The 22,418-nt window shown below is 44.4% G+C and overlaps 2 protein-coding genes and 1 non-coding gene across 5 annotated transcripts; all 3 read left to right on the plus strand.

Moving 5' to 3' along the window:
• The first annotated feature begins 76 nt into the window (after positions 1-76).
• Positions 77-12,047, plus strand: spinb (spindlin b). 3 transcript variants are annotated; one of them, XM_054730363.2, is made up of 8 exons: positions 77-219; positions 7,150-7,249; positions 7,363-7,422; positions 7,575-7,623; positions 9,160-9,254; positions 10,838-10,993; positions 11,231-11,464; positions 11,618-12,047. In XM_054730363.2, exons 3-8 carry the CDS (start codon positions 7,371-7,373, stop codon positions 11,815-11,817), a joined length of 786 nt encoding a protein of 261 aa, XP_054586338.1. In that variant the 5' UTR covers positions 77-219; positions 7,150-7,249; positions 7,363-7,370; the 3' UTR covers positions 11,818-12,047. The 3 variants fall into 3 exon arrangements, with proteins under 3 accessions (XP_054586338.1, XP_054586337.1, XP_070411704.1); XM_054730362.2 differs by lacking the exon at positions 77-219 and adding an exon at positions 3,658-3,773; XM_070555603.1 differs by lacking the exon at positions 77-219 and having other exon boundaries at positions 7,192-7,422.
• Positions 12,048-15,966: 3,919 nt separating this feature from the next.
• On the plus strand, positions 15,967-16,068 carry LOC129152567 (small nucleolar RNA U13). Its single transcript, XR_008559148.2, has one exon. It is a non-coding gene; the product is annotated as a small nucleolar RNA U13 (small nucleolar RNA).
• A 2,616-nt stretch (positions 16,069-18,684) lies between these two features.
• On the plus strand, positions 18,685-21,560 carry mak16 (MAK16 homolog (S. cerevisiae)). The gene is made up of 10 exons (XM_015960345.3): positions 18,685-18,863; positions 19,409-19,458; positions 19,592-19,701; positions 19,779-19,843; positions 20,184-20,335; positions 20,416-20,470; positions 20,569-20,643; positions 20,734-20,841; positions 20,926-20,991; positions 21,110-21,560. Exons 1-10 carry the CDS (start codon positions 18,849-18,851, stop codon positions 21,308-21,310), a joined length of 897 nt encoding a protein of 298 aa, XP_015815831.3. The 5' UTR covers positions 18,685-18,848; the 3' UTR covers positions 21,311-21,560.
• Positions 21,561-22,418: the final 858 nt, after the last annotated feature.

Consider the following 22,418-nt stretch of genomic DNA (forward strand, 5'->3'; position numbering starts at 1 on the left):
AGATCTGATTTGGGATCAGCCAGTAAGTATGAGCTCATTCGGACTTTTAATTTGGGTGGAGAAATTACGCCGCCACCTGGACCGCTGCCTTCTCTACACTGCAGTTGCCACCTCTGGACTTAACGTCTGGAACTAAAAGGTGTCAGCAGGACTTTAAAGAAAATTGAGCATACGGTGTACGCCTGAGCTGAAGCTCCGCCAAAGAAAAAACAATAACAGGTCAGTATTTAGCAGGAAAATCTGCCGAGTGACTTTACCAAGGATCACTATTTTGCAAAAGCCAGAAAGGCGGGACTCGACGGTGGAAGAATTTTGGTAAAATTCTGCGCACATGCACGTGTAAAGGCACCGGACTCAATGAACGTTACTTCCTCTTCAGGCTTTTCAAAGCAAAAGCCTATCCGTAGTTGACTAATTTCTTTTAAGATCCGCAAATGTTAACTTTAAAACAGGTGGTAATTCATGTTTAAATAAAGCACCGGATTCTAAAGTCATTACAGTCAGAATTGGCTCCATTCAACTGTAAAGAAACAGATGTGGTAATACAGACACACGTTTTAATAATCAATACATCATCACAAGGCTCTGATTCTACTCCCTACACAAAAGATGCATTTAAATGTCTAAGATAAATATACATTTCTAAATCTGTTATTTGAATGTAACTGAATCTACAAATATTTTCATTTAATTTACTTAGATTATTACCAATAATTGCATATTACAGTTGTAACATAATTATGGTTTTCATTTATCACATAAAAATTCAATTCAAAACCACTTTAATAATCCCAGAGGAAAATTGATTGCTGTAGTAGATCAGAATAATAACAATAATCAAGTCATCAAAGAGTTGTTGTATATTACAATGGCTGTTGGCAGGAAGGATCTCCAGTAGCGGTCAGTGTTGCAGCCAAACTGAAGAAGCCTCTGACTGAAGACACTCTTCCGTTGTCGGACAGTCTTGTGAAGAGAATGCTCAGGGTTGTCCATCATTTTCTTGATTCTCTGGAAAATCCTTCTTTGCATTATCTCCTCCAGCGGTTCCGAAACTGCCGAAACTCTGGCTGAGTCCTTGAAAGGGCTTGGAGTTCCTTCATCTTGTTGGCCAGTGACCTCACATTACCCATTTTGATCGATGGAAGAGATGGTTAGACAGGAAGAGATGGTTAGACTCTTTAAAGAGCAAGTCAACCCCTACCAGATTCTTACTCAACTCACTCTTCCTGTTTGAAAAATGCAACAAATGTTGTTGCCTAGCAGAACAAGAGGGTGGAGCTGCTAACGAATACACACACTCACGACATTGTGACATCATAATCTACCATCTAACATCATAGTGTACTTCTTATCCAATAGCGATGGGAGATTTAAATTCAAATGCAGTGCTGAGTTTTTACCTGACGATGGTACATCACTGACAGTTTTAAGCAGAATATTTAAATTTTAACTAAAATGCACTAAAGTGCCGAAATATTGACTACATTTCCTGCTCGACTTATCGGCTGCATTTGACACCGTCAACCATGGCTTCCTTTTGTCCACACTCTAGCATGGGCATCACAGAGAAAGCACACGCCTGGTTTGAATCGTACCTCACAGGACGATCATTCAGTGTATCTTGGCTTGGACAATCCTCTACCGTGCACCATCTTGCCACAGGAGTCCCCCAGGGCTCTGTCCTAGGACCTCTTCTCTTTGCCATATACACCGCCTCACTGGGTGAGATCATTCGATCACATGGCTTCTCCTACCACTGCTATGCAGACACCCAGCTCTATCTGTCATTTCCACCGGACGACCACACTGTCTCTGCACGAATATCAAAGTGTCTCTCTGACATATCAAAATGGATGTAATCCCACCATCTCCAACTCAACCTCTCTAAAACTGAACTACTTGTCATCCCAGCAAAGCCATCCGTACAGCACAATATCTCAATCCAGAATGACTTCCTATCTCTGGCTCCTTCAAAGGCAGTTTGAAATCTGGGTGTTGTGATTGATGGAACACCTGACCTTTAAAGATCACGTTGCCTCTGTTGCTCGTTCATGCCGCTTTGCGCTGTATAACATACGAAAGATCAGACCATACCTAACACAACATGCCACCCAGCTCCTGGTGCAATCTACTGTCATCTCCCGCCTCCATTACTGCAACGCCCTTTTAACTGGTCTTCCAGGCTGTACTGTGAGACCTCTTCAAATGGTCCAGAACGCAGCGGCGCGTCTGGGCTTCAATCAGCCAAAAAGAGCACACGTCACTCCTTTGTTCAGTGAGCTCCACTGGTTACCGCTAGCTGCACGCATCAAATTCAAATTGCTAACACTAGCATACAAAGTCCGAGATGGTACGGCTCCCATCTACCTGAATCCTCTTGCAAAGGCTTACGTCTCGGCCCGGCCGCTCCGGTCATCACAGGATCGTCGGCTAGCAGTGCCTACACCACGCTCAGGACAATCCAGACTCTTCTCATGCATCGTTCCACAAATGTGGAATGACCTTCCAAGCACTACCAGAACAGGAGCTTCCTTTTCAATTTTCAAGAAACTCCTGAAGACCCTGCTCTTCAGAGAGCATCTTCTTAACTAGCCCCCTCCTTGCACCCGTCCCCCCTCTCCACTGTCCACTCCTTGTTCCCTACTCTCCATGACTGATGTCAAGTTGTTGTTGTTATTGTTGTTGTTAGCCTCAAGGGCAATATGTCAATTATCACTTGTAAGTCGCTTTGGACAAAAGCGTCTGCTAAATACATAAACATAAACATTTGTCTACAGCACAATCAGACACTCATTTATATAGTTTATCAGCAAAAAAATTGTGATTTGGAGTGACTTGCTCTTTAACATGTTTAACATGAGGTTTCTGAACCATAAAAGAGGGATTTACATTTCAATGGTGGAAACAAAACCCATTGTACACTGCTGCCAACTAGTGGTCGGCATTTGAATTGCACCAAAAGAAAATGTTTGCATGTAAATTCTTTTAAAAATTAAGAGACACGACTTTTGAATATGGATATAATATTGCAGGGGGAAAAATCATGATATATTACTATATTGATATTTTTTATACACAGCTTTTGAATATTGACATATCGCTGGGAAAAAATCACAATATATTGCCGTTTAAACCTTTTCTTACATCCCTAATATATGAAGAACGTTAACCAGGTAGTTAATGTAGATTTTTGACCAGATATTTCATATTTCCTCCACAGGTTTTCAGATTTTCTAAAAACTCTCCACACACTACATGCCAAGATACACACATTTTAGTAGTACTAAAAATCTCTTAAAAGGACCAAAAAATATTGTCATCTGTTATTTTTGCCACTCTTCATAGGTTCAACCAAATAATGATGAATAAATTACATCTCTATGACAGACTGCAGGTTATGTGTTGTCAGATCTGGTTCATCCCGTGAGTTGGGAGCTTTTTTCTGCTTGAATAACTCAAGCAACTCAAATAAATTTTAAAATGAGCGATTATTGGAGACTTGTTTTAGAATAACTGTTGGACCACAAAAATATTGAAGGTTGTTTTGTCTTTTGCCAGGGGCTCTATGTCCCATAATACACCTGTTCACCGCTGATGCAGTCTTTTATTTGACGCTGGTGGCTTTTATTTTGAAGTGCGTTCTCACTTTCCCGCCCTCCTCCATCTTGGCACAGCTAGCTTGACGCAGCGAACAACCGAACGGAGACAGAGCGGATCAATTTGGCGCTTCGGCTGCTGATCGAGATTATGCGGCGCTGTTGACTGCTGTATCGGTGAGTGACGGTGGCTTGTTGCTCTTCACACCGGAGCCGGTAGCGAGCCGTTTATCCGTGCTCACGGTTTCCCGCACAGCAGCGCGCTGTGTTTTCTTCCCCAGCAGACCTCCCCATTCTCTTTGTTCACTTGCACCTTTTTCTTGCGCCTCTGCGGGTTTTGTAAATACTGGCGCAACATGGCTGCCGCGTTGCGAAAGAGAAGCAATTAGCTGTGCGCTAATTTCGTGCATATTTAGCGCGTGACTGGCGGTTCCGTTCCGGGGTGGGTGCTTGTTTGGGAGACTTATTTTCTGTGACCTCTAGCTGCACATCTTTTATCACCAGCAGCCAAAATAAGCAGCAACTCCTCACAGAAGGAACTCTCCGCCGCCAGGTGTCGCTGTTCAGCTCTGGTATCAGCAGGGCCGGCTCCCAAATTCGCTGGGTCCGGGGGGGGGGGGGGGGGGGGGGCATTTGTCTCATTTATTTATTTTTTACATGTGTTTGTGTAACAAAAAATGCAAGATTTGTGAAATATGTCCCCTTTAAATAAAAGCATGCGATTCTTGCCCCGACAAAATATTATTAATTGCAAAAAGCCATAAAAGGGTGAAACACTTATTATTTAGCTAAAAATTTTGATTTAAAAAAGTTGCAGATTGTGCAAATATTTGTACATTTTATCTGTAAGTTAATTTACTAGCTAATCTTGCATTTGAGTAGCTGCAACATGATTTTTTTTTTTACTTGGATAGATCTAGCTATTGTCAATTTCTTATAATGAGTAGATTTAAATTTGGTAAATGCGTTGTATTTGTATAGCGCCTTCCTAGGGTTCTGTAGTGATCGGTTGAGCAACACTAGCTCATAGATCAAGACCTCGTGTCAGTGCAAGTATCATTTAGGAAGTTGTCACGTGACCGATACAGCTGCTGTTTTACTTGTCAGTAAAGATCTGAACCTTGTTTAAAGAGCAAGTCACCCCCAACCAGAGTCATTCACCCATTCACACGCGCTGGTGGGCAGGGCTGTGCAGAGACCTTTGAAGGGGCGGGTGCTCAAATTTAAAAAGGGGCACACAGAATAATATTTTCAAACACCATGACATAACCACAGTATACCCGTCTGAATAACAAATCATATTTATTAGAAATTCAAAATGGAAGCGAATCATTATATACACCCGTACCACATAAGGACAATGTAAAGCAAAAGTAACTTGTTTTGGTAAATGGTCTGTATTTGTATAACGCCTTCTTAGGGTTCTACAACCCCCCAAGGCACATTACAACACACACACACACACACACACACACACACACACACATTAACACACTGATGGTGATGAGCCATAGCTGCTCTGGAGCGCACTGACAGAGGTGAAGCTGCTGAGCACAGGCGCCTCCAGTCCCTCCGACCACCACCAGCAGGCAAAGCAGGTTAAGTGTCTTGCCCAAGGACACAACAGCATCAATCTCTGATTAAAGTCAGGATCAAACCTGCAACCTTCCGATTCCTGCACAACCTGCTCCACCTCCTGATCTATTGCTGTCCTATTTAACCTGATGATGGGGTACAATGTAGCTGTTGCAGGGTCGCTCCTCTTGCTACTGATGATGATGCTGGAGGGCAAGGCTGTGTTGATCTCAGACTGTAGGTAGTAAACCGAACAGAGGAGAAATGTGGCAAAATAAGAACATGATTTCAAAGAGAAATTGTAGAAATAATTGCAATAATTTTTGTTAGAAGCCAAGATCCGAAACCGCTCCAAATCAGGTCTCAGAGGGTTCTGGTTCTGTAGTCCTGTTGGATCTGGCCCAGATGGGTCATTACAATCTCACAAGACGTTTATCTGGTGATCCCGACCTTGTGGAGTTATGGGCCATTCCCATCTGTACCGGGTCGGCCCGGGCCGGGTAGCCCCAGTCGGCCCCAGCCTGGCCCGGTTGATTCCACACATCCTTGCCTTAAGCCCATGTGGGCTGATTCTACCCACCAATCAGAGGCTTGCTCTAATGGAAGGTGTGAATTTGCTGTCAGCAGTGGGTGTGTTGGCCCTGGTCGGCCTGAAGCAGACCCCCTCGAGAAGAGGGCTGAGAATGAGCCTTGGTTGGTCCGGAAAAATACCAGGCCACCCAGATATGTAAACAACCTACGCTACCCAGCCCGGGCCGACCCGGTACAGATGGGAATGGCCCATTAGTGTCTTTAGAGGTTCTCCTGGTTCCTTTCAGCTGATTTAGTCATTGTTTCTGTTTGGGTCAAACTGATCTTATTTTTTAAAAGGAGTTTCTGAACCGTCTGGAGGCTGGCAGGTTAAAACCTACCTACCTGGTTACTCCACATACGTATTTCATGAGCATTTTAACTCGGAAGCACCCTGAAGGACTCAGTTGTCCTTTTATCAAAACTTATTTTGAGCCTGAGAGGGTTAAAACCAGAAGAAGTGCGGTTCGGTTTTCTAACATTTGGACCAGAGAGCCGATGGTTTACCTGAGTGAAACCAGCTCAGGTGTTAAATTGGCTCTGCTGCGTGTGTCTGATCCAGCAGCAGCAGCTCTCGGGTTTCTCTTGTGGTTTGTGTCACGCGGCTGCAAAGCATCAGCACTGTAACTCGTCCTGACACCGTCTTCCTGCCGCGCGTCACCCGCAGCCAACCGTCGCCCAGCCAGCCGATGGGTCCTTACTCGTCCCGCCTGGTTTTTCTACCTGCCGTGGCTGTTTTTGATCTTCTCAGGTTGATTGGTCTTAATGTAGAGAAACATTAGCTTATTTAAAATAACCAACAGCTCATCGTAAACTGCTAAAATTCAGCCATGTTGGATGTTAAAGTTTTGGAATGTGTTTATGTTGCCCCGTGAAGGCATCATCTCTGAGGACCAATAAGAGATCAGCATTACTCATGGCCCCTGGCCTGAACGCACAAACGCGAATTGCTATTTCACGCTAGCATTACCAGATCTTCCATGTGGATGTTTTCTCTAGGTAATCGGGATCTGGTAGGGCAGCAGCAGCAGCTTAGGAGGTAGGGCAGGTTATCCAGCAAGTGGAGGGTTGCTGGATCGATCCCAGTTGTGTCGTTGGGCAAGACACCTCACCCTCCATGCCTGCTGCTGGTGGTAGGAGGGACAGGCGGCTCTGCGACCTCGACTCTGTCAGTGTGTCCCAGGGAAGCTGTGGCTACAGTGTAGCTCATCACAATCAGTCTGTGAATGGATGAATGAGTCACAGTCGTGTAAAGTGCTTTGGAGTCATCTGACTCTAGTGCTGCTCACCTATCTTAACTTTTGCAAACATGTTCCTCTGAGCGGACCTGGCAGGTCCGAGTCGGTCGGTTTTGTGAACTAAAGTGAGGCATTTGAGGGTTTTAATGCCGCCTCTGATGTTTCCTCAGAACCGACGCATCGTTTCCTGTCCGACTTCAGCAGCGGACGCTGCCTCCATTGTCTAGAGTCAGACTGCACGTGGTCTGGATGCTCTAATCCAGGACTGGGGTTAGTTCCTGCTTCTCCTTTTCCCTCCCCTCCCCCCTCCCGCTCCCCTCTCTCAACCTTCACAACTGGAGTCCAGACCGGGACCAGAGTCCTTATTGGTGATCCCCCTTCAGGTGGATGAATGAAGACTCCATTCAAGAGTCCGGCGTCCCCGCGGCCCAGAGCGGACGGGGGTGAGTCCAGAGTTTAGTCGGATGTTGGTTCTGATCTGAGATGGACCCGACCACACATCAAACGAGTGTCTGTCAGCACCAACTTCAGGAGGCGGCTCTTGAACGCAGCACCAGCTGCTGGAGATGCTGAATGTTTGTGTTTTGTGTTTCAGGACATTCTGGTGTTTCTGCAAACATGATGAAGAAGAGGAACCCGCACAAGTAAGTCCTCACACCACCACGTCCTCCTGGTTCTGGTCTGCTCCTCCAGGTATCAGAACCGTTTTTAGGCAGCGTTAGCTCTGGAGGTAGAGCGGGTTGTCCATTAGTCAGAGGGTTGACACTAACTAACCCATCTTGCCTGCTGGTGGTGGTCGGAGCGGAGGGACCGGCGGCGCCGCCTCATCAGCGTACCCCAGGGCAGCTGCGACTGCAATCATCACCAGTGTGTGTGTGTGTGTGTGTGTGTGTGTGTGTGTGTGTGTGTGTGTGTGTGTGTGTGAATGACTGATTGTGTTGTGAAGCGCCTTAGGGGGTTGTAGAACCCTAAAAGGCGCTACACAAATACAGACCGTTTACCGTTAGGGCCGGTGTCGGTACAAGATCTGCTCGGGGTCCTTCGACTGCCGATGACGTCAAAGTAGTTGATTGGCTGAACATGAACCTTACGGAAGTTACGTAATCACGTTACGTTGGTCCAGGCAAATCTTTTTGTTGGAAAGATGGACAACTTTTACAAAGAAATCCATCATTACCTCTTTGAAAATACACTTTTAGCATAGAGCTGCATGTATATTAGGGCTGAACGATTAACTGCATGTGCAATTAAATTGCGATGTGACAAAAGGATATTTTCTAATCGCAACGGCTGCAATTTGGCAGCGAGTGGTTAGCGCAATGCTAATATACATGGAAAAACCCATAGGAATGCTAATGCTAATATCACCGATTACATTCTTACAAATTAGGAATTAGAAACGTGCCAAATGATTACATTTGGAGTCTAATAGAAAGTAAAACTACCATCAATCAAATAAGTACAGACAGGTATTTTAGTAAAGCCAGAAAACTTTTAACTCCAGAGTTTTGGCTAGCAGCTATGAGCGTACCTGAACTACGCATGGACAAGACGTCAAAAACTCTAAACACAAAATACTTCAATAAACGGGACACACTTCTTTCCTGCAAATTCTATTTCACAGGTGTTGCTAATACCTATGATCCTTCAAGGGATGTGCTCAAAGAGGAGTTCAACATCCTGAATACAATACAGTGTTTCATTTTACAAACACCATTATAAACACAAACTTACGTCGTAAGAAACATTATTTTAATAACGAAACTGCTAAATTCTTTCCAACAGTATAGATGTGTAGTGTATTTTGTCCGAGTGGGGTTGCCGTACTTTGACGTCATCTGCAGTCGAAGGACCCCGAGCCGATCTTGCACCCGAGCAGATCCTGTACCGACACCGGGTTCTAGCAGACACGAACATCTCTAACCCTTTAAAGAGATTTGCAGTATTGTGCGGCTCGGTTGTCCGGCTTAGAATCTGCAGGGGGAGGGGCCTCTTTTCGTTTGTCACCCTTGTCTCATTTTCACGTCTGTTTGAAACTTCGAATCAGATCTCGTAACTAAAGGGATGAGCCACACAACCGGTTTAAACTGGATCGTTTGTCTCTAGCTGATCCTGCTCTCACTCCCGTCGGCTCTCTGAACCGACTCGTTCATTTGTCCTCCGTCTCTTTTCTCCTTCAGGAAGCAGAGGACCAGTGTTGGACCCAGTAAGTCTCTGACCCCGCCCAGAAGGAACATCGTTGGCTGCAGGATCCAGCACATCTGGAAGGAGGGCAGTAAGTTACCCTTGAACAGCTCAGAAGGAAAATCCTCCGCAGGAAGAATTCTCTGTTTTCCCGGTTTAGGGAGTAAAGGCCCAGTAGCAGCAGAACGTTGGTTCTGTTGGAATCATGGTTGTAACTGAAGGTCCTGGTGACTTTTAAGTGAGTAACTTACAAAATGACATCATCGGGTGTTTATTCCCTCAGCTGCATCCTCAGGCTAACGTCCTTCAAAATAAGAGTCTGAAACTAATGAACCTGGACTTCCTTCAGAGATGGAGTTTTTGGTGTTATGTCATAAATTTAGAGAAATAAAATCAAAGTTTGGAAGAAAAACATTTATGAGATTTAATAAGGATTTATCAGATGAATAAATCCAGATTAGGGTTGTGACGGTGTGAAAATTTAACCTCACGGTTATTGTGACCAAAACTATCACGGTTTTCGGTATTATCGCGGTATTTTTTAAACGTGTTACATTTTCAGACAACTACATAAACCCTGTATATCAGGAAAATATTGTCCTCAGTTTGTGTCTAAATTTAGCCTAAAATGTGTTATTGTGTAATTATGTTGTTTATTTGTTTACATGTTTCCCCTTTAGTCTTTAAAATACCAATATTTGCCCATAACTTCTTATTTTTTGTCTGTTTGATGTCTTCATTTTAAAAATATTAGATCAGATGATACTCAGTACTCGAGTAGCCTTCTAATCAGATACTTTTTTACCCTTACTTGAGTAACAAACCCTATATCAGGAAAATATTGTCCTCGGTTTGTGTCCTTCCAGTGAGCTTTGCAGATGTGGGAAAATGTCATCAGGCAGTAATCGTTGTTAAATTCATAATTATTCTCGGAGAGAGACCAACTCTTATCTGCCCCTGGGAGCCCCGTAATGCATAGCGTCATTTCAACATGGCGGTGTCCGCGACACGGTTTATATGCAGGTAGCGGCGCTGCGGCTGCTTTATATAGCGACTCGTTGCATTCTCCCTCAACCCAAATCCTCGGATCACGCATTTTAGCTAAAACGCTAACGTTAGCTTGCCTTGTGTTGACTGTAGAGTTGTGGGTGATGGTCACGCAGATGTGTCATGAGATTTGAAGCGTTGCTGCCTTTCACAGACACTTTTTCTGCACGTGCTGCAAACAGGATAGCCGTCTTCTATCAGCTGTCCCTCGGCATTCTTCAGATATCCAAAAGATGCCCGTACTTCCCACTTTGTCTTCTTTGAGGGATAATAAATGTCCTGAGCGCTGCCGTCTCCTCCTTTGGCCATTATTTCAGCTTTAGCTTCAAGAAAGTTTTGGTTGTAAACAACAAAGTGCGCATGTGCTGCCGGCAACTTCAGCAGATGATACGGTGGCTGGTAAGGGTCACCGCGCCTACACCGCAGCCACGCTAATCCGCCGAGATAATATAATTTTAAAAACAAGACGGTTATTATTATTGTCAACTTTTTTTACCGGGGTTTACCGCTACACCGGTTACCGTGACAACCCTAATCCAGATTAAATATCTGTTCTGTAAACTCGGGTTCAGATTTTCTGTCTGCTGGGTCCTCTCAGGTGTTTTACCTGCTTGTGTTTCCTCTCAGGTAAGTCCTCCCAGTGGAAGGGGACGGTTCTGGACCAGGTACCGGTGAACCCGTCTCTCTACCTGATCAAATACGACGGTTTTGACTGTATTTACGGTCTGGAGCTGTTCAGCGACGAGCGAGTGATCGGCCTGGAGGTTCTGGCCGACCGAGTGGGTGAGGAGCTTCAACACGTTTCTGTTAAAGTTTCATTTCACTCAGAATTGTCAGACGGCGCCAGATCCGTCTGCTATTTATTAGAACGAGTTTTATTTGTTATCAAATGGGATTAAACCTCAGATCTGTCCTGGATTATAAAACAGGATTATGGTTAAACAGCAGCTTTTAGTTTTCCTGTGCAGCCAAAGTCCAGAACATGAGATCATTCTGACCCAAACTCTGTGACCGCTCCAGCGCCGGCCCGTGTCACCGACTCGATGCTGGCGGAGACGATGATTGGGAAGGCGGTGGAGCACATGTTTGAGACGGAGGACGGGCCGAAGGAGGAGTGGAGAGGCATGGTTCTGGCCCGAGCCCCCATCATGACGACCTGGTTCTACATCACCTACGAGAAAGACCCGGTTCTGTACATGTACCAGCTGCTGGACGACTACAAGGAGGGAGACCTGAGGATCATGCCCGAGTCCAGTGAGTGTCAGTTTTCATCGTGTTCATGTGGAGAGGTTCTGGTTCTGATGATCCAGATGTGACCTGCAGTCGTATCTTGTTCTGGTTCCTTCTGAGCTGACGCGGTGTTGGGTCGGCCCGTGGTTCTGGTCTAATCGGAGTGTTTGTTGACAGATGACGGCGTGCCAGCCGAGCGGGAACCTGGCGAGGTGGTGGACAGTCTGGTGGGGAAGCAGGTGGAGTACGCCAAAGAGGACGGCGGGAAGCGGTCAGGAATGGTGATCCACCAGGTGGAGGCCAAGCCCTCCGTCTACTTCATCAAGTTCGACGACGACTTCCACATCTACGTCTACGACCTGGTCAAGACCTCCTAGGACCACAGAGACTCGCTGAGACCCGACCAGGGTCGGGACAGAGCAGCTGTTTAGTGACACGCCTTAAACCCGGAGAGGACCTTCGGACCATCAGAACCCGCAAACCGGACCTTCCTGGTTCTGGTGGCACAAACGTTTAGAAAGCTCCATCACGAAACCCTTCAGCCGGATCACGGAGTACGGATAGGGCCCGGTTCTGTTGGGTTAATGACGGTTCCAGATGCAGAACCCGGTCTAATCGAACCGACGCCTTTCATTGATGATCTGCTTTAGCTGCTTGTTGGAATCTACACTCACCCTGGTTCTGACCTGGTCCTGGTCCTGGTTCTGACCCGGTCCTGGGGGTTTGCTCCTTGTTTGTGTTTGTGCCAAAAACATCTTCAGCTTGTTTAAATCGTCTCGTTTCAGCTTTTCTGAAGCAGCTCAGAACCGTCTGAGGGATTAGAACCCGTTCTGACCCAAACACACCTGCTGACTTTAAACGGGTTTCAGCTGCCGGTCCGGTCCGATCAGCCTTCCCTTTCTGTTCGTCTCAGTCTAATCCCTCTGACAGGTTCTGGTTCTGCTTGTGAATGTTAAATCAGTCGGTTCCTGTAAAATAACACAAGACTTCATTAGGGATTGGGTCGGTCCGGTCCGGTCCAAACCGCAGCTCTGTTCATGAAACTGCTGATCTGCTTTTCTAAAGAAACCTCGTCTGTTTCTGCCGCTGCTGAAGTTCTGATCTCACCTGTAGACCCACCTGTTTATATGTTGATATCAGCTGGTACCGATCGACCCAGTCGACCCGTTCTTTTTGTATATTACCTGTTCGGTCTCTCTCTGGTTCCGTGGAAATGTTTAATGCTCTGTTAGCCGTAGGGTGTTTCTGAGTTCTGTGATATGCTGACCGGACCGAACCAGACTACTCTGTATCAGTCATCAACAAACAAGAGGACTTCCACATCTGGTCCAGATCTGGTCTACATCTGGTCCACATCTGATCTACATCTGGTCCAGATCTGATCTACATCTGGTCCACATCTGGTCCACATCTGATCTACATCTGGTCCACATCTGATCTACATCTGGTCCACATCTGATCTACATCTGGTCCACATCTGATCCACATCTGGTCCAGATCTGATCTACATCTGGTCCACATCTGATCTACATCTGGTCCAGATCTGATCTACATCTGGTCCACATCAGATCTACATCTGGTCCACATCTGATCTACATCTGGTCCACATCTGATCTACATCTGGTCCACATCTGATCCACATGTGGTCCGCATGACGGGACTCAAACTCCTGGCATGTCTCTGAATCCAAACTGATTTAAATCTAGAACATTCCTGATCAGATTTCTGGAGAACACCGTCGCTGTAGCATTTTTGTTTTCAGAACCCGATTCCGGATCAGAGTTCTCTGGTTTTAGTCTGGTTGGCAGCTTTCAGAACCGCTGGAAATGTCCAGGTTCTACATTCTAGAATCTAACCCGTTTGATCTTCTTCGGTTCTTGTGGATTCTTCTAGAACCCATCTGGTCTGGAACTGATGGGAAACATTTGGTTTCAGTTCTAAACCGGATCTTCCTTCCTAAAATGTGGATCTCAGAGTACTAGCACACAGGAATCTGGAATGTTCTCGTTCGGAAAAGTGATTCCGGTCAGAAACGTTAAACATGGAAACGAAACCCTCTGGTTCTGGTTCTGGTCCGTCACCATGTTTTCATACAGTGTTATTTTCATAGGTTTTATACGATGTGCTGGTCTGTGGTTAAACCAGAACATCTGGGTTCCTCGGCCGGGTTCTACAGTGTTGTGGTTAAACTCTCTTCTACTTTAAGTTTTATTAGAAGTTTATGTTCATCGTAGGCGAGTTCTGGTTCTGTCCCGCAGCTTTAAACCCATTGTGTATCTAGAACTCCTCCTTCATGCTGGGATCATCTGTGATGTTCTCCATCTTATCCTCATCCAGATGTTTTTGTTTTAAAAGATAAAAATGAAAATCAAGATCTGTTTTTATCAGTGTGGGGATTCTTTGGAGTTCTAAAACACATCTGGATTAGATCAGTTCTATCCATGCCGTCCATGGAGTGCTCATCCGTTGTTAATCCCAAACAGAAACGTTCTGGAATCTCTGACTTCCTGTTTTGTTTCCTGCTTTTCTAGAATCCTTAGCTTCCTATTGGCTGGTGTTTCTGTATCAAAATGCTTTTTTATTTTGAATAAAATTTCACAAACATAATTCCTGTTGTAGCATTTATATGTAATTTTAAATTAAAACCAATCTAATCCGCTCTAATCCCATCTTCCTGCTGTGGGCGAATTCTGTTTCGGTTTGATGTTTAAATGCATGAAGAAAATAATTTTCTGATTCTAGAGTTGGTTTCCAGGCATTTGTGGTGAAAATGTCTCGGACACGCTTCAGGTAACGTCTAAATAAATCCCTCATCTGCGCTGGAAGGAACGCTCCGACTCCGGAACTCGTCTGCGCTTCCGTTTTGGGAATGATCGGAGCTGATTTGGTGTGTTTGTGCACACAAATGGATGCTTGTTGCATGTTTGTTCATCATTACGGTTTAGCTTTGTTCATTGTGTTACTGATGAGGAAACTGTTTCCATGACGACCAGAACCAGAATTTTAACCAGTAAACTTGTATGATTTTGCAGAGATGATACGTGTGGGTTCATTTTGTTTGGGGGGGGGGGGGGGGGGGGGGTTGATGTTGTACAGCAGCTCATGCTATTTACAGAAATAAACGGTTTGTTTTTTCATGCACTCGTCGCTCAACTTTTTCTTCCAAAAATAATCCCGAAGCTGTTCAGATTATTTTAATCTGTAACTGATGAAGCTCGACGATTTTACCGGAAATACTGAAACAAACTTCTACAAGGAAAGCTTCAGCTAGTAGTGAAGACCTGAACTTTGACCTTTCACTCTTAAAATGGGGCGGCGGTGGCACAGGAGTTAAGTGCTCGCCCCGTAATCGGAAGGTTGCAGGTTCGAGCCCCGCTCACTCTGTCGTTGTGTCCTTGGGCAAGACACTTAACCCACGTTGCCTGCTGGTGGTGGTCGGAGGGACCGGTGGCGCCAGTGCTCGGCAGCCTCGCCTCTGTCAGTGCGCCCCAGGGCAGCTGTGGCTACATCGTAGCTCATCACCATCAGTGTGTGAATGACTGTGTTGTAAAGCGCCTTGGGGGGGTTCCAGGACTCTAGAAGGCGCTATATCAAATACAGGCTATTTACCATTTAACAGTGTTAGATTAGGAGATGAGTGGAAGCAGTCAATTATTTTCAAATATATTCAGAATTCAGGCACGAGTACTCTCATCCGTACAGTTACTACATTTATGAAGAGCAGCGTTAATGTTGTACACATCTAGTTTTCTATGTGTCATTTCTTCACTAATAAAGTATTCTGATTTATCCTCGAAACAGACCATAATAATACAAACGTGTTAAAAGAGACTAGTGAGTGTTTGCAAAACAGTTAACTCGTTCCCTTTATTTGAATCTTTGAATCTCAGATTGCTTATTAAAAAGGGCTCAATGGTTCTGGCCACTGGTTTAATTATAAATGCAGATAAAAGGTTTCTGGAAGGATCGTCATCAGAAACGAAGTCAACTGTAAAATCGTACAAATATATGTTTAATAGTAACACAAAGTACATATGTGAGTCACGGATTTGACATTAACCCACTCTGGGTTTATTTCAACTCGCTGTTTTAACTTGCTGCTAAACTTTTAACCTGGTTCCCAACATCTGGCTCCTGTGACTGGATTTTCTAGGTAACATTAGTAGCTCTAAATCAAAGATTCGCTTTGTTTTGAACATGTGAAAGAACCTTTTAAATAAAAATGTAAGAATTAGGTCGTTATTCTGCTGCAGTTTCCCTCTGCACCACTAGATGTCGCTACAGTCCAACACCCGCGGCTCTCCCATAATGCATCGCTCTGAGTGAATTCAACATCTGCATGAATCTATGCGTTTTAAAACATTTCATACTCGCGACACACAAAATGTTCTCACCAACAAGCGGAATTTACGGTTCGTTGTTTCCTCCTGAGGGAAAAGAAGGAGAAACAACAGAAATGTTCTGACACCAAGAGTCAAAAGGCTGTAGAGGAGCCATAGAAAACCCCCCGCGCTGCAGTTTCGCCGATCCTTTCGGTTCATTCACGTGATGATTGGTGCGTTCACGGTGACTCCGTGAAAGGTGCTGCCCCTTATCTTGTTACGCCAAGCGCCTCAGCCTGTCTGATCTGCAACCGAAGGACATTCAGTGAAACTATTAAAATGTGAAAAGCCAAAGTCTCATGAGCTTTCTTGACTGTGAGCATTTTGTAATCACATTTGTGTTTGCCACGTGCCGCCATTGAATTTTCATCTGAAGTATTGGAATTGAGTTATAACGGTACACAACTACATTTATAATAGTGATGGGAATTCCGGCACTTTTTAGAGAGCCGGTTCTTTTGGCTCAGCTCACCAAAAAGAGCCGGCTCTTTGGCCTCCCAAGTGGCTCCTCAGATTTTCTGTTGCGTAGAGTACATTTATAATCAAAATAATGCAAAACTATATGTAAAATGATTTACTAATGTAAAAAATGCAATATATTAAATATTTATCATTTATATGGATTTAATAACTGAACACTAAGAAATCTCCACTTTCCGACTGCTGGCCTGGCGCTCATTTTCTCACCGTCTTCGTCGCACTCTCCTCCCTCTCGCTCGCCTTTTTCCTCCTCTTTCCCTCTCGTCTCCCTCCACCCGCATGTGCTCTGCTGTGTGTCTGAGTCTGATCCTCCTTCTTCCCCACCCCTACTGCGGACAGTCTGGACACGCAGTTACACATGCTGACCAATCGCCTGTAGCTTTCACCAAAGCAAAGCCGGCTCCCGTCGTTCACTTCAAAGAGCCGGCTCTTAGATCCGGTTCGGTCGCTACCGACACATCACTAATTTATAAATGTGTCAAATTATGTAAAATCTAATCTCAAATATTACGAAATATTTTTCATTTTTCTTCTAAAAGGTAATGATGGGAATTTCAGCTCTTTTTAGAGAGCCGGTTCTTTTGGCTCAGCTCAGCAAAAAGAGCCGACTCTTTCTGCTCCCAAGTGGCTCCTCAGATTTTCTGTTGCGTAGAGTACATTTATAACCAAAATAATGCAAAACTATATGTAAAATGATTTACTAATGTAAAAAATGCAATATATCAAACATTTATCAGTTCTATGGATTTAATAACTGATCACTTTGAGAAATCTCCACTTTCCGACTGCTGGCGCTCATTTTCTCACCGTCTTCGTCGCACTCTCCTCTCTCGCTCTCCTTTTTCCTCCTCCTCATTCCCTCTCGTCTCCCTCCACCCGCATGTGCTCTGCTGTGTGTCTGAGTCTGATCCTCCCTCTTCCCCGCCCCTACTGCTCTGTGTGTGGACAGTCTGGACATGCAGTTACACATGTTGACCAATCACTTGTAGCTTTCACCAAAGCAAGAGGGGAGGGAGGAGGGGAGGGGACGGCTCCCAATGACGAGCCGGCTCCCGTCGTTCATTTCAAAGAGCCGGCTCTTAGAGCCGGTTCGTTCGAGACCGACGCATCACTACTAAAAGGTGCTTAATAATATTAAACCTTCTTTTAGAGGTAATTTCCCCCAAATAAATAACATGGAGGTGGTTTTATTTCATTCTTCCAGCTTTTATTACATCATTTTCTCCATTTTCACAAAGTCAGCTGTGATTCCATAATAGTGTTTCTCTGATGGCTGATTTATTTCATAATGTCACTTTTCAGCAGAATGTCTTAATCTTTCAAACAAGACAAACAAGGCGGTGCCAATTTGTGATTGGCTGCTCATTCAGTCAGACAAAAGCAATCACACATAAAGGTTCAACTTAACTTTAGGACAGGAGATACAAAAACTGGGATCCTCATCTGTTTCTCAGACAAGCTGGTTCCCAAAAGATTCCTGACAGTGTTTAATGTGAGAAGCAAGCTGACCTAACCCTGGAGAGTCTCTAACTTGGTGTGACCTTTGACCCAGCTCTCACCCTGGATTCTGATGTCAATTCTCTTGTTTGCTCTTCCTTCTTCCATCGCAAGAACATTGCTAACCACCCATTCTGTCTCGCTCTGAACTTTAGATATTTATCCACACCTTCATCTCCTCATGCTTACTTAGATTACTGCAACTCACTTTTCACGTGTCTAATCAAATACTCCCTGAACCATCTGCAGGACAAATGGTTCAGAACGCCTGTGCTCGGCTTCTGACCAAATCATCACAGTACACCCACATCACCCCGCTTCTCCTCCAGCTTCACTGGCTGTCAATCAACTTCTGAGTTCATTTCAAGATCCTGGTTCTAGTCTTTAGGGCCTTACATGGACAAGCACCATCATGCATTGGGGATTTTTACAGTCCCTACACCCCCTGCAGGTCCATGAGGTCCAGTGATCAAAGCCTACTGGTTGTGCAGCACCAGGCTAAAGACCAAAGGTGACAGATCTCTCCCCCTGAGCCTGAGATCAGTGGACTCAGTGGTTTCCTTCAAAAACAGCTGAAAACTCACTTGTTCAGGCAGTTTTTTGTTGTGACTTCCTGTTCATCCTCTTCTTCATCACTAGCAGTTCTACCAATTTAGTCTTTTTCAGGATCCTGTTATTACCTTTTCTTTTCTTCACATTTTTAATGTAAGTTTTTCCCTTTCCCTTAATTTTTAAATATATTACACACACACACACACACACACACACACACACACACACACACACACACACACACACACACACACACACACACACACACACACACACACACACACACAGGAAATGATGAAGTATCGCGATGCTTCACAACAGTGACTCTGGCCTGAACGAGATTTCCCCTTAAACATGGCGTCTCTCTGCTAGTACATGAGGCTCTGCAGACCTGACAAACTTTAAAAGTTAAATATCAGCATAAATTATTGGTTATTAGGCGGGAAAAACTGCGGACTCTGTGGAGAAACTATAAGAAGCTCCAAGAAAAACTAAAAATGCAACACGACGACGTGAGTGTGTCAAACTTCTTTTTAGCTAGTAGCTAGCTAACATGCTACGGTTAGCTTACCGGTATCCGTCCTAAACGGAGGTTTTAATCAGCCAGCCTTTTACTGATCTAGTTATATACCACGTGACTTTCTTACCCTTAAATTGTGTAAGAAATGTAACCTGAACGTTGTTCACAATGTCTTCTTTACTAACAAGTCACTTAAAAGTAGTATTTCGCTGCCTTTTAAAAGCTCGGTGGTGTTTTATCCTGATCCAGGCCTCATCTCTTCCTGTTTGCAGCCAGACATCAACACTTTTACAGTGAAGGCTTTTTTCTATGCTGATTTCTGACTCATTTCTGCTCTTGATACCAGAACAATTTTAGGGAATGTTTTGATTTTTTATTTTTTTTTTTTTTGTGGTTACTACCGATGGTTTAGGATTTATAATAATAACAATACAAGAAATAAATATAAACATGTTTTGTGAACATAATAACTTAATTTCCCTCTGGGATTAAAAAAGTATTTTTAATTTTGAATAACAGAAAATCTGCTTTCTGCAGGTCATCTGGGACATTATTGGAAACAAACAGTTCTGCTCCTTCAAAGTAAAGTAAGTTTGATTTTTTTCTCTGATGTATTTAACTCCGCCCAAAACTGTTAGAAACTGAAACTGTCAGATTTCTTCTGAAGCAACTTGTTCATAAAAGTGTCTCTGTGGTTCTGTTTGGACGTTTTCTGTCCAGAACAAAGAGTCAGAACTTCTGCAGGAATGAGTATAGCATCACCGGGGTGTGTAACCGCTCGTCGTGCCCACTGGCCAACAGTCAGTACGCCACCATCAGGGAGGAGAAAGGTGAAGCTTCTTCATCATCGGGATAACAGGTCTGATAAACGGACCTCAGCTGTTTTAACTCGCTGGTTTTGTTTCAGGTCAGTGTTTCCTCTACATGAAGGAGATCGAGAGAGCGGCTTTTCCGGCTCGGATGTGGGAGAAGGTGAGGAAAGCAAAGAATCGGAGGTTCCTAGCAGGTTTCTACAGGTCCATTTGCACCTGAGTAGTCAAACTTTTCTAAAGCTTTTACACTCTTTAATTTTCTTTTCAAACAAAAATAGATCCATCAATAAAATGCTCAAGTGACTAAAATTTGTTTTGTCAGATGGGCGGATTCAGAATGGTTCTTTTTCAGATCTTATGATTCATTTTAGACTTTTTAACACAGAAATTTCTATTAATTTGCTGTTCAAAATAATGTTGTTGTTTTTTTTTTATATGGGAGGTCTGATCCCAGAGAGCCTGGTGAAATAAAATGCTTGTGTGTGTGTGTGTGTGTTTAGGTGAAGCTGAGTAAGAACTATGAGAAAGCTCTGGAGCAAATCGACGAGAACTTGATCTACTGGCCTCGATTCCTGCGACACAAATGCAAACAGCGCTTCACTAAAATCACCCAGTACCTAATCCGGATGCGTAAACTGGTTCTGAAGAGACAGTGAGTCCTGCAAACCCGAGTCATAATGATCATGTGACTCTGAGCTGGTGGATCTTCATCTGTGTGTGTTTTTGTTTCAGGAGGAAGTTGGTTCCTCTGAGCAGGAAGGTGGAGAGCAGAGAGAAAAGGAAAGAGGTGAGATCAGATTTATCATTTGACCCAGGTTGGACAGTTCTGGTTTAAAACAACCAGAACCAGTAACCGGGTTTTGACTGATGGCTGGTTGTTTGCAGGAGAAAGCTCTGATCGCCGCTCAGTTGGACAACGCCATCGAGAAGGAGCTGCTGGAGAGACTGAAGCAGGGAACGGTACGACTCCTGGAACTGCAGCGTCATCTCGGCTTTCAGTTCCACTCGTGTAACGTGTTCATCTATCGTGTTCATCTGATCTGCTTTCAGTACGGAGACATCTACAACTTCCCCGTTTACGCCTTCGACAAAGCTCTAGAGCAGCAGGATGCCGAGAGCGAGTCAGACGCTGAAGAGGAGGAGGAGGAGGATGATGAGGTGATGGGAGGAAGCTTTTACAAGAGTCTATGTTTAATGATAGAAAAGGTATTTTATTCTGAAAGGGTTTTCCCTTTTGTGCAGGATGTCGGGCAGAGGGAGTTTGTAGCGGAGGATGAAGTGGAGGAGAGCGATCTGAGTGACTTTGAGGTAAATGAGGAAAAATTAGGATTGAGGATAATCCATATGACGTCAGTGTTTACGTTAAACAGCTGATCTCTTTAGTCAGAGACTGCTGCTTCCAAGTAATTCCAGTTTTTTCTGACAGGACATGAATAAGCTGAAGACGAGCAGCGATGAAGAGGAGCAGGACGAGTCCAGTGAGGAGGAGGAGGAGGAGGAGGTGCAGGCCTCCAGGTCTAAGGGCAAATCTCCAGCTAACGGCTCGTTGGTGAGGAAGAAACGGGCATATGTGGAGATAGAGTACGAACAGGAGACAGAATCCGCCTCCAGGAGAAGAACTACGTAGTGATGCCCCACCCCCGTGTGCAATTTGGACTAACTCCGCCCCCTTGTGTTACCATGACAACACACTGATATAACAGCTGTTGGTCGAGCTTGGGTGCAGCGTCTGGTTTTGGCTGAAGGGAGGTTTGGATCTGTTACCCCATGTGGGTTTCTGTAAGATCCGACCTGGAATCAGCTCCAAATGGACCAGAACACATTTGGACTCTTGTTTTACCAGGTAAAACCGTAAATAAATGGATCTGACCTGTAAATGCGTCCTATCTACTTATAAAAATTACTTTATCATTTTCTTAACACAATAAAAATAATCTTAAAGTGGAACTCAGAATACGGTTAATAATCATCAATCCAAAACAAGGTGAGCTTATATAGTATTTATAACTTTATTTACAAACAACTGAATCCCGTATCGAGTTACAGCAGAAGAAAGTCACAATTTCATCATAAATATTCAAAGAATCATGAGAAGCTCGTTTTATAGCAGAAAAACAAACGGGAGCGTTGCGGCCAGGCGAGGGTCATTTTAGGCTCCGCCCCCTGCTGGCAGCATTAGTGTAGTTAATACTTTAGTTAATTGCGTGCTTTGGTGAGCGAAGCTTTAAGGCGACAGATCCAACAGAACTTTTCGCTTTTATTTTGGGAATCAGTAACTTTCTGTCTTTGGTCCCAAAAACTTTCAGAATAAAATCTTAAAATGATCAAAATGTGATTTTTGTAGAATGCAGAGAAGATGCTTTTACAGAGAGAGAGAGTGTGTGTGTGTGTGTGTGGGGGGGGGGGGGGGGCGGGGTCTTTTACAAATCATGTTCAAGAAAACTGTCCACCAATCAGCAGACAGACAACAGAGCCACGCTGGTTCTGGGTCCTGCTTCGGGTTTTCACAGGATCTGGTCTCAGCGGGACCAGAATCTACAGGGGGTGGTCAGAAAATCACCCCAAATCCACTCAGATTATTTAATCCAGATCATCAACCGAGTACCAGAGGTAAGAAACGCCACAGGAGTTGTGCTGGGTCGACCCGAATCGGAACGGGTTAACCTTTAACCGATGGTAACTAAACAAACTAGCTCTAAACCCATGATTGTAACAGCTGGATCACTTCACACATT

This window comes from Nothobranchius furzeri, chromosome 10 (genome assembly GCF_043380555.1).
Source record: "Nothobranchius furzeri strain GRZ-AD chromosome 10, NfurGRZ-RIMD1, whole genome shotgun sequence".
NCBI classification, from domain to species: domain Eukaryota; kingdom Metazoa; phylum Chordata; class Actinopteri; order Cyprinodontiformes; family Nothobranchiidae; genus Nothobranchius; species Nothobranchius furzeri.

Bases quoted from the DNA above. Each gene is read 5' to 3' on its own strand.
- spinb (XM_054730363.2), top strand. From the start codon at position 7,371: ATGAAGACTCCATTCAAGAGTCCGGCGTCCCCGCGGCCCAGAGCGGAC. The intron at 7,423-7,574 runs GTGAGTCCAGAG...TTTGTGTTTCAG, and splicing joins GCGGCCCAGAGCGGACGGGG to GACATTCTGGTGTTTCTGCA. The intron at 9,255-10,837 runs GTAAGTTACCCT...GTTTCCTCTCAG, and splicing joins GCACATCTGGAAGGAGGGCA to GTAAGTCCTCCCAGTGGAAG.
- mak16 (XM_015960345.3), top strand. The intron at 20,644-20,733 runs GTACGACTCCTG...ATCTGCTTTCAG, and splicing joins AGAGACTGAAGCAGGGAACG to TACGGAGACATCTACAACTT. The intron at 20,992-21,109 runs GTAAATGAGGAA...TTTTTCTGACAG, and splicing joins GCGATCTGAGTGACTTTGAG to GACATGAATAAGCTGAAGAC.